The sequence below is a fragment of the Falco peregrinus genome, chromosome 7, assembly GCF_023634155.1.
Source record: "Falco peregrinus isolate bFalPer1 chromosome 7, bFalPer1.pri, whole genome shotgun sequence".
Taxonomy (NCBI): Eukaryota; Metazoa; Chordata; class Aves; order Falconiformes; family Falconidae; genus Falco; species Falco peregrinus.
Genome location: NC_073727.1, coordinates 63758131 through 63771460, shown reverse-complemented (window position 1 = coordinate 63771460; position 13330 = coordinate 63758131). Strand labels below are relative to the sequence as shown.

Sequence of the window (13330 nt, the reverse complement as noted above, 5' to 3'; positions counted from 1 at the left end):
ACCACTAGAGACTACATTGATGCGCTACAGATTCAAGACCTGATAGAACAGCTCTTGCATGAAGTTAAAATCTAGTATTATTTGTCTTTCAGACCCCAAGTTTTTCATTCCCTTCAGAATTTCTAAATAAATATGCTGCATTGGAAGATGTGATATTTTTAAAAAGTCTATTAAGTTTGGATAATAGCGTGAGAAGTATTGCTCTAAACGTATCACCATCAGCTGACACAAAAATGAAGATGTAAGATCACACATATTTTTAGCAAGAATGAATTATTCATACTCAGTCTGGCCACAGATATACTCATTTATTATGTGACATACAAACACAGACAAGAAGTTTAATGCATTAGCACCAGAACCATTTATACATGTACATGCCCCATTAACAGAAACGTGCACAAGTCTTAGCAAGGAGGGTGGTTTATAATACCAAATTATTTTGCTTTTAACTTCTGTCTCCATATAACGGTATGAGAGAAAACAAAGAATTATTAGAATGAAAAAACTAGTAAGAATTAAAAAAAGGAAAGAATATGCAGATAGTCATCGTTCATTCATCTGCTTTGCTACAAACAATAAAATAATAAAGCTGACAAGCTTCATCACATATGTGAGAGGAGAACTTCTCTTAACACTAGCAAGGATCGCAAAGGGCAGTAATGTCTAGGTAGGCCTGCAGTTATTTATTTTGACATTTTACAAACTGCAGCAAAAGAGTACCTGCTTACTCATCTGAATTCCCCGGAGAGTTTTAAATCACAGTAACAGAGGATCACTTACAGAAAGCTAATAACTGTATCACCAGCGGGGAGCGAAAGAGCCACGGGAGAGTTTCTGGGCCAAAACAGACTTCCAAAGCTTTCTGCACTAACAGGCTGGAAGTCCTAAGGGCTTTGAGGCCAAGAGAAACCACTACGATGGATCACACCGCTGCATTCCCAACAGAAGCAAGCACCATGCCTGCTCGGTGACACCTTGCCAGTCTCCCTTCTGCCGCATCAGTCACAAACGCCACTGCTGGGGCCGAGTTTTGCCCTTTCTGCCTCGATTAATCCTTGTCGCTTTAGAGTACAAAGCGTCTCCTCCTCTAATAACACTTCCTCTTCGAGTACAGCAACAGCTTTCTAAGAATTTAGATATAAATGTTACTTAGCCTGGAAGTATTTTCACATGGACCTCTTGGGAACGACAGCATTTCTCAACTTTAGCTCCCTTGAAACAAGGCAGCAAACTCGTAAAACAGATTTAACTGTAAAAATAAAGATTATGAACTGTGGGGGGAAGAGACTGTCCCCGCCACCGCCGGGCGGCCACGGAGGGGACAATGCGGACACCTGTCCTGCGGGCTTCCACCCGTCCCTCCCGCGTCAGGCAGGCACCGCACCTCACCCTCCCCCTGCCCTTGGGTTTTTATTGTTGTTGTTAAACACGACCTTAATTACACGGCTGGATTGGTCCTGCCTGTCCCTGGGATCACCCTGCCGGTGCCTGCCGTTAGAGTCGCGCAGCTCCCCGCCAGTCCGCCCGCTCCGCTGTCCCCGGCGGGGCTGGGGAAGGAGGGCGGGGGCCGCCATCTTCTCCGGGCGGGCGCCGGGGGGCGAGTGCGCGGCGGCAGGTCTCCCGCGGGCGTGCCGAGGCTGAGGGGGGGGTCAGGCGGCCGCGCCTCGGCCCGCCTCCGCCCTGCGTGTGTGCGAAGGAGAAAGCGAGAGAGAGAGGGCGGGGTGTGGAGGCTGCTCTCGCCGCCGCCACCGCCTCCCCCCCGCTCGCCGCTGGGCGTGTGCCCGGCCCCCGGTGCTGCGTGACCGCGCGGGGAGGCGGAGGAGTGTGGGTGCGGGGAATTTCCTTGTGTGGCGACGGAGGAACAACACCGCTCCAGACGGCGGGGCTGCGAGGAGGGCGCTGCTGCCGCCCGTTGCCGAGCGATGTGAGGGGGGAGCCCCCCTGGGCCCTCCCCTCCCCCCCGGAGCCGCCTGCCTTCCCCCCCTCCCCTCCCCTCACTCATCCCCGCCCCGCCATGCCGGACCAGATCTCCGTGTCGGAATTCGTGTCCGAGACCAATGAGGATTACAAGTCACCTACCGCCTCCAACTTCACCACCCGGATGGCCCAGTGCAGGAACACGGTGGCGGCCATCGAGGAGGTGAGCCCCGGGAGGGGAGGCGCGGCGGGGCGGGGAGCGGGCTGCGCGGCTCCCCCTCCGGCCTGGCTGCCCGCCGCGGCGGCAGCAGAGAACAAGGCGCTACCGGCGCTGGCTCCTGCCGCTCCCTCTCCGCGCCCGGCCCCAAGGAGCGCCCTCGGCCGCCGCTGAGAGGAAAATGGGGCTCGCCCAGGTGCAGAGGGGAAAGAAAAGGAGAGGGGGGAAGGGCTGAGGCGCTGCTGCCCCCGGCCCGCGGGGCTCCCCCGCTCTGAGCTCGCCCCTCGGCGGGGCAGGGGCGCCGGCCGGCCCCCCACCCCCGCTTCTCTCAGCCTGGGGGCAGGGGAAGCCCGAGCCTTCGGTCCTCTCGCTCCTCCTGGCGCCCGGGGAGCCCTGTGCCGGTCGGTTCCGCCCGCCCTTCCCTCCCTCTTTCCTTCCTACCTGGGGGGGGAACTCGAACTCTCCGGCCTCCTTCCTCTGCGCCTGCACGGCGACACCTGAACCGCCTCGGCCCCGCCGCGCCCGCTTCCCGCCCCGCTGGCTGCCGGTGGGGCTTGGGCCCTGGCAGCCCCAGCCGTACGGGCGGCTGGAGTGTCCTTTCTTCCCCCTCGTGTGTGTGTGTCTGCCTGCCTCCTGGCACAGGTGGGATTTAATCTTATTTCCTGTCACCGCACATAAAATATAAACATCCTCCCTCTCTCGGACATATGCTTTAAGGTAGCCTTCCCTCAGGAACCGCTTCTCAGGGTCGTGGGGCGATGCCCGCCCTTGCCGGGGGGGGGGCGAGAACACTGTTCAGCCTCCCCGCGGTGCGCGGGAGCCTGAGCCTCCTCGTTTCTGCCGCCTCTGGGGCAGCCGGGGCTGCGGATACTTCGTGTGAGCCTCTTTTGTCTCATGAAGAGACCTGTTTGTTTTTCTTTCTTTAAAGATACTCGAAACGTGCCGCTGAACCTGATGGTAAGAGCCCTCCCTACCACGGAGGGTGGCTGCCAGCACTGGAGCGGGAGAGGGAGAGACTCTTTCCCTCCTGTTTCAAATCAGAGGGAAATGTGGAACAGGTCTGAACACAGTGAGGGCACATTCCACATCCCAGTCATATATGCACAATGAAATGAGAAGCGTCTGTGTATCTTCATTCCTCTAGCAGCTTCTCTGAAGTAACTTGTGTGTGTGTAATCTTACTTGTGATGCAGATTAATTTGCTCCATCTACCTGTTACATCAGTCCTTACAGTGTGTGTTTAGTTGATTTGTTTTGCAGTATGTGTGTATTTTAAAAACAGCCTCTTCAGCAAAAAGAATCTTGTCAGTAGTTGATGCCCCTTCTTACAAAAGAACTGCCACTAGCAATGGATTATTAACATGTCTTAAACGAACAAAACCCAGGTTAGGTGCTTAAACAGCCTTTTCAAGATTTTCCTGTTTTGCCAGTTCTCAAAACCACTAAAGTAAGGAGTTGAATTCAAAATAATCTGCACAGAGGGAATTACTGTTTTGTTCCTGAGGTAATTTTCTTCCCTGCAAGCTTGCACTTAAATGCCTGGATTTAATAACACTTTATTAACCTGATAGTCTTAAGATCAACAATCTGTATCAGAGAACTTTTTCTTAAAGAATATTTATAAATAGTGGATTATTTTACTTATAAGGTAGAGCTGCTTAATTGATTAAATTCAAGCAAGTGTAAATGTTTGGGTCAAAAGCAGTTTTGCTAGATTTAGGGATGTTCATTACAAGTGTCACAAAAATTAGTCTTTCTCTAAGCCCTAATTTCTAGAGTTGCGTGGTTGCAAAAATTTTATATAATTTCTCAGAAAAAAGATGCAGAGATTTTTGGTTTCATTTTCATGTCTGATGATACAAAATTTATATATGATGGCATGAAATTTGTAATGCATCTTAGGGTCTTTCAAAAATTGAACTCAGTAAGTTGCATCTTCAAGACCTTTTTTTTTACATTGGGAGAATGATACACATTTAGAAATTTGAATACTGTGAATTCCTGTCTTATTTAATCTGCTTGGCATTTGTTTTTATGTCATATCTGTGGTACACTGCTGTTTGATATTTAAAGAAACTCAATCAGTATGTAAAATCTTTGTATCTGCATATTTTGGATATTAGACACTGTCTGCTAGCTTAGGTACAAAAACTTATCTTTTATGATAATGATAATAAAGAATGTGCCTAATGTCTTAGATCTTAAGTAAAGTTTGCAAGGCAGGAGATGGGAGATTTCACTGGCTATAGCTGTTTTTAATAGTATTGATCTGTCTAACACTTTTGGCAAAATATCAGCAGTTGCTGCCTGTGCTGCTGTCCTAAAGTATATGTTGAAATGACTACTGAATTTTTTTCTTTGTGATTTATCAAGAGCAGCAAACAAATTTTCATGGTTTCAAAACTGTGAAATCATTTTTCAGACTTGGGCTTCTCTGGTTTGGAAATACTTGGGTCCTTCAGCACGATGTACCTGGTTTTTCAGGTTACATGTGATCCTTTGATAAAAAGCTGTGTATAAATTGTGTAATAGAGAAGGCAGTGCTCAGCACCTTTTTTCTAAAAGGCTAGGCAAGAATTAGTTCATCAGCTCGTTGTGAATGAAGACTTGATAAAGAATGCGTCTAAAAATATATAGGTAATACAAAGAACCTGTGGATTTCCAGTGTCACAAGTACTGTGAAGCATCAATTTCCAGTTCACGCTGCTCTATTGCAGTAGACAGTAAGGTTCTGAAAACTAGGAAGTCTGGCTGTGTATGATTTCTGGAATGTGTTACTCAAAACAGTTAATAGGTAAGGTGAAACCATGCTGACTGCTGGCTTTGTGTATGCATGACTTCAGCAAGTGACTCCTAAGGGCTAGTTTATCAACTGAAGACTGTTAAGGTTTCATTTTTGAGGATATTGTATACATGTATTAAATCAACAAATTAACTGGTTAATACTGATACTTTGAGCATTTGTCTTAAACGCTTTTCCCAGCTAATCTGGTTCTGGAATGGATTGTGCAACTACTTGCATGAGGCCAGCTTGAGTCTCCCAAGCTTCGTGCTCTCTTGGAAGCAGAGGCACGGGGGAGGCAGTGCAGAAGCACAGGAGGTGGGGGCTAGTGTGATTTGTTAGCCTGAGCTCAGCTCTGTGGAAGCACAGATAGCTGTTCCAGATCCCACTGGGAAATCTTTTGCAGTTACCGTTAACATTGTTGGCTGCCAGTTTTGTAATTCTTAGTTAATTAGCAGGTATCTAATAGTGTCTTAGAAGTTTAGTTAGTGAGGACTTGCTTTCAGTGGCGGAGTGGAAAAGGCTTGTTAGGTGAGGAAATCAATAGGATGTTGGACAATTGTAAGTGTATAATTTACCAATGTGTCTCTGTGGGCAGTGGTATTGCCTTAAATCAGTGTTTTCAGAACTTGGATTAACTGACCTCTGTCAGTTGCAGAGTATGATTTATTTTTTGTATCAGTTGAAAAGACTGATTTTTACTGGTTTATGTGGTTGTGTACACAATTACAGACCCCAGATCTTGACTTTTGAGATCACCAGAAGCACCTGCATTGCAGTTTGGGAATTGGTGCCTATTCAAACAGTTGGAGAAAGAGAATCTGATCCTTTGCTCTTGGTAGTGGAGAAGGGATTAGGAAAGGCATGCTTGTGGAGCACAACATGATTTCAAAGGAAAAGGAATCATATAATTTCTGCATTGTTCTCAGATTAGGATGTTGCTTAGCAAAATGTTGGGAATGTTTAGCTTCTGCTTAAGCAAAATTACAAGTGAGCAGTATATGTCACAGGCCCTTACAGGTTACTGTTTAATCTTTGCACGTATGATAGTGACTAAGATAAACAAGTTTTAATTGATGGAGTACAAAGCATGGTCACATGACTGGGGGAGGGGTTGCTTGAAATCAGTAATCTAGTTTGACATGCAGTCTTTTTAGTTGACTGTTTCTATTAAAGGTCCCAGGATCTAAAATGTCTGGTGACCGTTCTTAAGCTGTGAACGCTTAAAAATTTGGTTTCAGTACTGCTAATATTTAGAACATACACTTCTCTCTCTTTATGTGCTATAAGTTAAATAAAATAGTCCCTAAAGTGTAATGGAGTTTGCAAAGTGGACCTAATAGATGTGATCATTATAGATTTTTAGAAATTTCTTCATAGAATGGTTTAATGAGTAGAATCCAAGTATGCCACTTCTTTTTGCAGCATGGGTTACGTTTTTACAATAAAGACTGGAACTGAGGCCTATAAAAATCCTACCTGTTTATTTCTGTTCTAACTGTTGATCATGGTCCAGTGCTTGTGGACCAAGAAGGAAGGGGGGGGGGGCAGTGGGGCGCACTGTCAGTTGTGTAGCCTATTGTATAAACAGAGAGTAGCAGACAGTTCATGTGCTTATGCCATTTCCATGTAAGTCAGGACTTGAGGTGCAGAGTTTATCCTGCCTGCTTAAATTTCACTGCATGTTCAGGTTTCCCTATAAAGAGGGAAGAACGGAAACAAGGCGGCAAGTTTAATAAGTTACTGAAACAGTGTCCCCAGCATAATAGCACTTGCTACTGGGTTGAATGTGTTCCAAGTAGTAGACAGGATGAATGCATGGTGGAAAGATGTAGAACATACAACCGAAAGAAACAGTATAGTGATACCAAAGATGGTCTTAGTTCTCTGGATAGAAATAGATTTTAATTGTTTGGGGTCTGTTTAAAAGCCAGTCTCCAGAAATTTCTGTAAAATCCCTGAAATTAATGTGAAAGCCATAACTTGTAATTTCAGGTCTCTACTTGCCTTTGTTCTATAGGTCCTGTTTCATGATAATTGCACCTCAATGAATACGTTATTTTACAAATATTTTTTTTTTTTTGTGATTTCCACTCCTAGGAATGCAGTATGTCATCTCAGTATCAAATCCTTTTCTTCCTCACTGTCACTTAAAAAAACTTGCATTATATCAGAAATGGTAACAATTTCTTGCCACCTAAGGCAATCCCATGGTTTTCAGCTGGCTTGGAGAGGCATGAGGGATCGATGTTTATTGAATTTCATTCCCTCTATCTTAAAATTCTGTAATTCTCTCTGCTCCATTTTGGTTCTGCAAAGCTAACTAGGGCAAGCAGTAATAACAGCTTGATAGGGTGGGCGAATGTGAGACTGGATACATGCATACAGATGTGTGTGTTTAAAATTTGTTTTTTCCCCATCATGAATTTTTTGCTTGTTAGGTCTTTAGGCCTGGAGTTCTGTCTTCCTATACTACATGATTTTGACTTGCTTTTGAAAGCTATGTGAAGAAGGTGTTTTCGTAGAAGCAGCAGGAAATGTCACATATTGTGGTGTTTTGGGAAATTTACTTTTATTTATGTGTTTCTTTTTAATAAAATATATCTTTGTGCTCACTATAACATGCTCTTTGGTAGAACATATTTGCAGACTTCTCTTACCTCATGGTTAAATACAGTTCCATAAATGCATGTTTAAAACTTTTTTTGATGTTCCACTTCTGCTTCCTTTTTGGAATCTTGATTGTCTGTCATCAGCATCCAAAGAGGTTAGATTTCTGGAAAAGTCATTATGACACAAATGGCATGATGATTTCAAAAGGAGTGTGGGAACTTTTTATTAGGGGGGAGGAATATAGAGGATGGAAGTTGCAGAAATACAGGAGCTAAGCTGTAGGTCTTCAGCTGAACCTTTGTGTATATTTTAAAATACAGAACTTAAACCTTTAAAGTACGAACAATTTGCAGTCGGTTAAAACGGTTTCAAGCCATGTAAGTAGATTGCTGTGCACCTTACGTTGGTGCATCTGATGATCCATCTGCTTCCTATTACCAAATGCCCCCATTCCCCATAGAAGTATTGATGGAAAATAGGTACATTTCTGAGGTATTTTGCTAACTGTGGCTTTTGTCCTTTGATTTTTCTTCAGCATTGCTGCATTCCTCAGAACCATCTTGTCTGAATTTAGTGTGTTTTGCGCTGGTAAAAAAAGAGAGCAGACGTGCAAGTGGCTAATTTTGCTTTAGATTTAACCCACCTTCACTTCCTTTTTTCATCCTCATGTTGTTATCTGTTTACCATAATTTACAGCAATTTTAGCTAGGTAAAGGTGAAGCCTTCATTCTGAATGACATTGCAAAGTCACAGAACAAAAGCCTCTAATCCCTGCTCCAAAGCGTTTACAATCCACATGTCAGGTGGACATGGTTGACGAATACAGGTGGAAGAATCCAAGAAAACTTGGTGCACCTGACTACTGTACTGTTTGTAGCTGAACCAGTGTGAGGTGGTTTCTTGTTATTCATATGCATTTGAGTAGTGGTTCTTAAATGTTTTGGTTCAACTCTTAAATCTTTTAATTTTTTATAATTTGCACCTGCCATCTTTGTGTGTATGTATATATATGTTACACACAACCATTCTCTATCTAAACTCCTGCACCCCAGCTTCTGAGCCTCACTCTTAACAACCCATGCGATCTGCCTGCTCTCAGAAACAACCTTTGTGCCTGAAGCTCCAGAAAAGTTGGGCCTAACCCTATTTAGGTTAGCTCTTCCCTCTATTATCTTGGGTATCAAGTTTCTCTATACTTTCTTGATGTTTGCAGTCTCCTTATCTCTCTTGATTTCTGGAAACTGCTTTGCTACAGAGGTTGTTGGCACTTTGCCGTAGCTCCATGGAGCTCCCTAGCCTTGCCCCCCTCTCTGTCCATGGTGCTAGGGCTCAGGTGGGCTTCACGCCAAACTGGGTTCTCTCTCCTGGATGGGCTAGCAGCAAGTCTTCACCTGCCCTCAGTCCTCACTGGCTCTAAATAAATGTTACATTCTTCATGAAGTTGGTAGAGAGGGAAGAAGAGACATTCTCTGGATTAAATATTTCTGCAGCTTCTCCAGCTGTAGGGGTATCTTCCATCCTTGCTCCCCTGCCCATTCTGTGTTTAGTGATCTGTACAGGTCAGAAGAATTTGTGGATGCTGTAAAACCTAAGTGTTGGTAGGAAAACATGAAGGTGTGATTCTGAAAGAACAAATGGGTATTTGTGGATGGAGTTAGTCTGATTGGAGAGAAGGGGAGTCCTAAGTGAACAAGAGATGATTGATGTTTCCTATTAAGGATTAGAATCAAAACCGACTGTTTTAAATTTGATGCAAAGGAGAGTGCTGTTACAAGTATTGCACAGAAGACTAAAGGTTTAATATTGTGAGTGGATGTGACTGAGGAAGACTGTATTTATCAAGGCTGGAATGTTGAAATAATCAAAATTAAATGATGAGATCATGGATAAAAAGCTTAGAGGGAAAGGCTATATTTTAGAGATACTATGGAGAAGGGATCTGCATAGTTTAAGAGAACCTGTTGGTTGTAGTCTGGTAAAGCAGGCTGTCTGCTAACATCACAAGCATGGAGGAATAGTGCAAGAGGAATTGACAAGAGGTCAACAGAACTGAGGACTTTACGTACTAAAGCATGAAGAACGTTCATGAAGTATCCCAAGAAAAGGGAAAGTTATGGGAAAAACTGTGGACTTGAAAGACCCCAAGAAGAATGTCACAAATTAGCTAAGCCTATCAGAAATGGGAAAAAATCGCCAGGTAGTCAGAGGAAAGTTTTGCACTTAAAAGTATGTATAAAGATAAAAGACAAATTTGCAAAAGTGAAGTTTCTTTAGGAATGACAGCAGGCAGTAAGGAAAACAAAAAATGCTCTTTAAGCACACAGAGTTGTGAGGAGAAAAGGAAAGGATAATAGGCAGTTAGAATGTGGTAGTATTAAAGATAATGTAGGTATTGCCAAATCTAAGTAAGTGCTCTGCTGCAGTTTTTGAGCTCAAAGTGTGGGAGAAGGTAGAATGGATAGTGGGAATAGAGATGCAAACAAGCAAAGTATTAAACAAAACTGGGAGCTTAAAGCACTCTGTTGCAGCTGGTTATTTACCAGGATTCTGAAAGGACTAGGATGATAACTGGCACATACTCCTAACAAATCCTCAGAAGACCAGGAAGATACCTGATTTAAGCACCGATGGTTAAAAAAGCAGGGATGGAAAGAAGAGCAGAAGTATTTACAGCTACTAAAAATGATTGCAGTGGATGCAAAAATGCAGACCATGACTGTTACATTGAGGAGAAGAGATGTTCTTACTCAAAGATTGCAAGTATCCCTGGCTGAGTGGCACGCTAGCAAAGTAACCAGTTCCCTTTCCTGCTTTCAGAAGTGCTTGAAAAATAGTATAAACAAGTATTTACAGCAACTGCCATGCTATGCAAGAAGACATTACTATCACATTTACTTTCATTTTTTAAGCTGAAGCATAGTCAGATGTGCAAGAACTTCACATCAGGATAAATTGTGTGGCTCCTTGTTTACTCTTGCATTGGTGCTGGCAGTTTCTTATAGAAAAACAAGAATTACTGAGAATCATACTTGTAAAGCTGTAGAGGGTGGTTACACCCAGGTTCCATATAAAGTTAAAATCTCTGGTTTGGTCCATTTTAACTGAGACAGGTTGGGTTTGGGGTTTTTTTTGTTTTCTTTAGCTTAAACGCAGCTGGAAAATGTAGATCAAGTTGTGGGACAAACAGAAGTTTAATGTTCATAACTACTGGTTTTATTGCAATCTGATGGTAGGATTGTTTTTCTTTTATTTCCTAGCCTTTTCCCCATGCAGTCTCACATTTGTTAGCATCAAGCTCTTCTGTATGCGCAATGCTTACTGTAGCTGCATGTAGTTATGTAGGTACTCACAGTGGGGACAGAGATAGGAGCTCGAAGAGTTTTGGTATTAGATACAAGATTTTCTGTGGTTAAGATCACCATCGGCTTCTCTTATTTGGACTAAACCCAGATTTCTTTCATGAAGTTTACATCAATGTAGGGATTAAGGGGGGGGGAGTAAATTCAGCTAGGAAACAACAAAAAATGGGAACACAAGAAAAAGTGAGATTCAGAAAGTAATAGCTTCAATGTCTAAGAAGTCTGAGAGAGTCATCCAGAGGCAGAAGTACTGTGATGATGTATGAAGAGTGGAGGGTCAGGAATTGGCAGAAACATTAAGGAGGGGATAAGGAAATGCATCAAAAGTCTAAGGAAGTTCAGAGGCATCAGAATTGACTGGAACTGGAAAGGAATGGGGAGTGTGGCAGTGTTTATGCAGGAAACAGGATGAAAACACCAGGCAGAGAATATGGAGGGAGGGCTAATGTGAAAAGGATCAGTATAGGAAGGAGGCAGGCAGGGATGGTCATGGAGGAAAGTGGATAATGGTATCATAGCTACAACCTACCCTGTAGTTTAGGGGAGTGGAAGAAGAGTTCTGCATGTTATACATCTAGAAAATGGGATGTAGTACTAAGTATTATGCAGACTTTATTAGCTGTTGTATATATCTCAATTTTATTTGGAAAAAGAAAATAATTTACCATATGGGGGAGAATTTATTGATGGAGGAACTGAGATACAGCACTGTAACTGAATAGCTTTTTTCTTACAAGCATTGCCGCTTTGCAGGAAATAAGCTGGCGTAGTGCAATTTGGTGCTTTTCCTCTAGAGCAGTAGGCTTTGTTTTCAAGTATGTAGATGTTGGATAGAATTTGAAAAATTTGCTACTTTGTATATGTGTATGCTGTTTCACAACAATATTTACTGTGCAATGCAGTGAAGTGTATTTCTTTGGAGTATGTTCTTTGAAGAGGTGGCTGTAAAACTTACTGTGATAGAACCTATAGTTTAAATTCTAGCATCTGACTTACTAAACCAAGAAGAAAGAGAAAATCGAGAGGGAAGGCTGAAACTACTCCTCATTGTCTTGGAGCAGTATGGTGTATAGAACCATCTGCTGTTAGTGGACGCCTCAGCTATCCCTGATTAAAGATGAGATTATCAATGTAGTTCCAGTACTGAAATCTATAATTCTTTCTAAGCATTATGCTACGTATGCATGTAGATACATCAAAACGGTTGAAGTGATTAGAGCTGAACAAATTACTTCCACATTCCTAAAAGCTTTGTTCTACATTTAGAAGGCATATAGAAAGGGGAAAAGGTAGTGAAGGGATGCAAACATTAATATGGACTATTTTCTCATGTTAAATGGTTTCTAGTCTTTATTTAGTGAAAGATTTTTTTCCTAGGATACGCAATTTCAAGGAAACTTCGATTGTATTCTGAGTAAGTCAACTTAGAAACAAATACATTTTACTAATCATTTTAATCCACTTCAATCAAACAGGTTTACTGTTTGGCTATAGCAATAGGAGTGGAAATTTCCTTAGCTCATGCAAATACAGAGCCCCTGCTCTGTTGTCACATGCAAAACATGCAGTATAGTCTTGCAAAGCACATGTTTTTAATAATTTGTTTGTTTTCCAGAACTGTAGGTGTATGTTATGCAACAACAGAAAAATACCAGTAGAGTCCTCCTACACTTAGAGCTCCATGTAGACTAGATGCTAGCTGTGCTGAAGACGGTAGCATTGAAGAAGCAATGAAGGAGTAGATCTTTTGTAAGCTGCTTTCTGTTTGATGTTATTCATTCTTTTGCTCAGCTCATTCTCTTCTGTTGCTTAACTGCTCTGGTTGTGGATGACAAGCTTTTCATGTAAGTATATTCAGTCAGTCTTCTCTGTGCGATGGATGGAGTGGTAGTGTTTGCCACTGCCTTCCCTGTTCCCCAAGCCATATAGATGTGGTGATGGTGCAAGGACACATTGGTTACATGTAGATTCAGGTGTTTGTCTCTTCAGAATCTAAAGGATAAAACCAGGCAAAACTTTGTTACTTTTCCATAAACTTAATCTCTGCTCTATCTAGATGTTTCCTGTTCTTCTAAGAACACAACAAAAGTGCTGATAGGCCTGGATGTGCTTCTCTGTTCTAAACTGCTTCAGTTTTAAATGCAGAAGTTGTTCAGTGTTTCGACTTAAGGAGCAGCTGTATATGATTTTACTTTCCCAATGCTCATTGGTATAGAGAAGTACGGTTTGCTCCATTTTATAGATACCATCTATGTATGTGAACTCCCTAATTATTTTGGCAAGGGTCACCCTGAGGGGAAAGCTGCTTTTTTTTTTTTTTTTTTTTTTTTTTATTTACATCAAATATGTTGTAAATGGGTGGTGTATGTCTCTGGTTTGGTACGCTAATAATTTTGTGACTTAAGATGCACTTAAACTTCTAGGAAACTGTCCTTAGTG

General features: G+C 42.7%; 1 protein-coding gene across 3 annotated transcripts in view; it reads left to right on the top strand.

Moving 5' to 3' along the window:
* The first annotated feature begins 916 nt into the window (after positions 1–916).
* The window catches only part of ASAP2 (ArfGAP with SH3 domain, ankyrin repeat and PH domain 2), a 96083-nt gene continuing 83669 nt past the window's right edge, over positions 917–13330 (top strand). The window contains exon 1 of one of the 3 annotated variants that reach the window (XM_055810621.1): positions 917–2143. In XM_055810621.1, coding sequence (XP_055666596.1) covers positions 2018–2143 — 126 coding nt within the window. In that variant the 5' untranslated portion in view covers positions 917–2017. The remainder of the gene's footprint in view (positions 2144–13330) is intronic. The other 2 variants (XM_055810618.1, XM_055810619.1) reach the window with 2 other exon arrangements.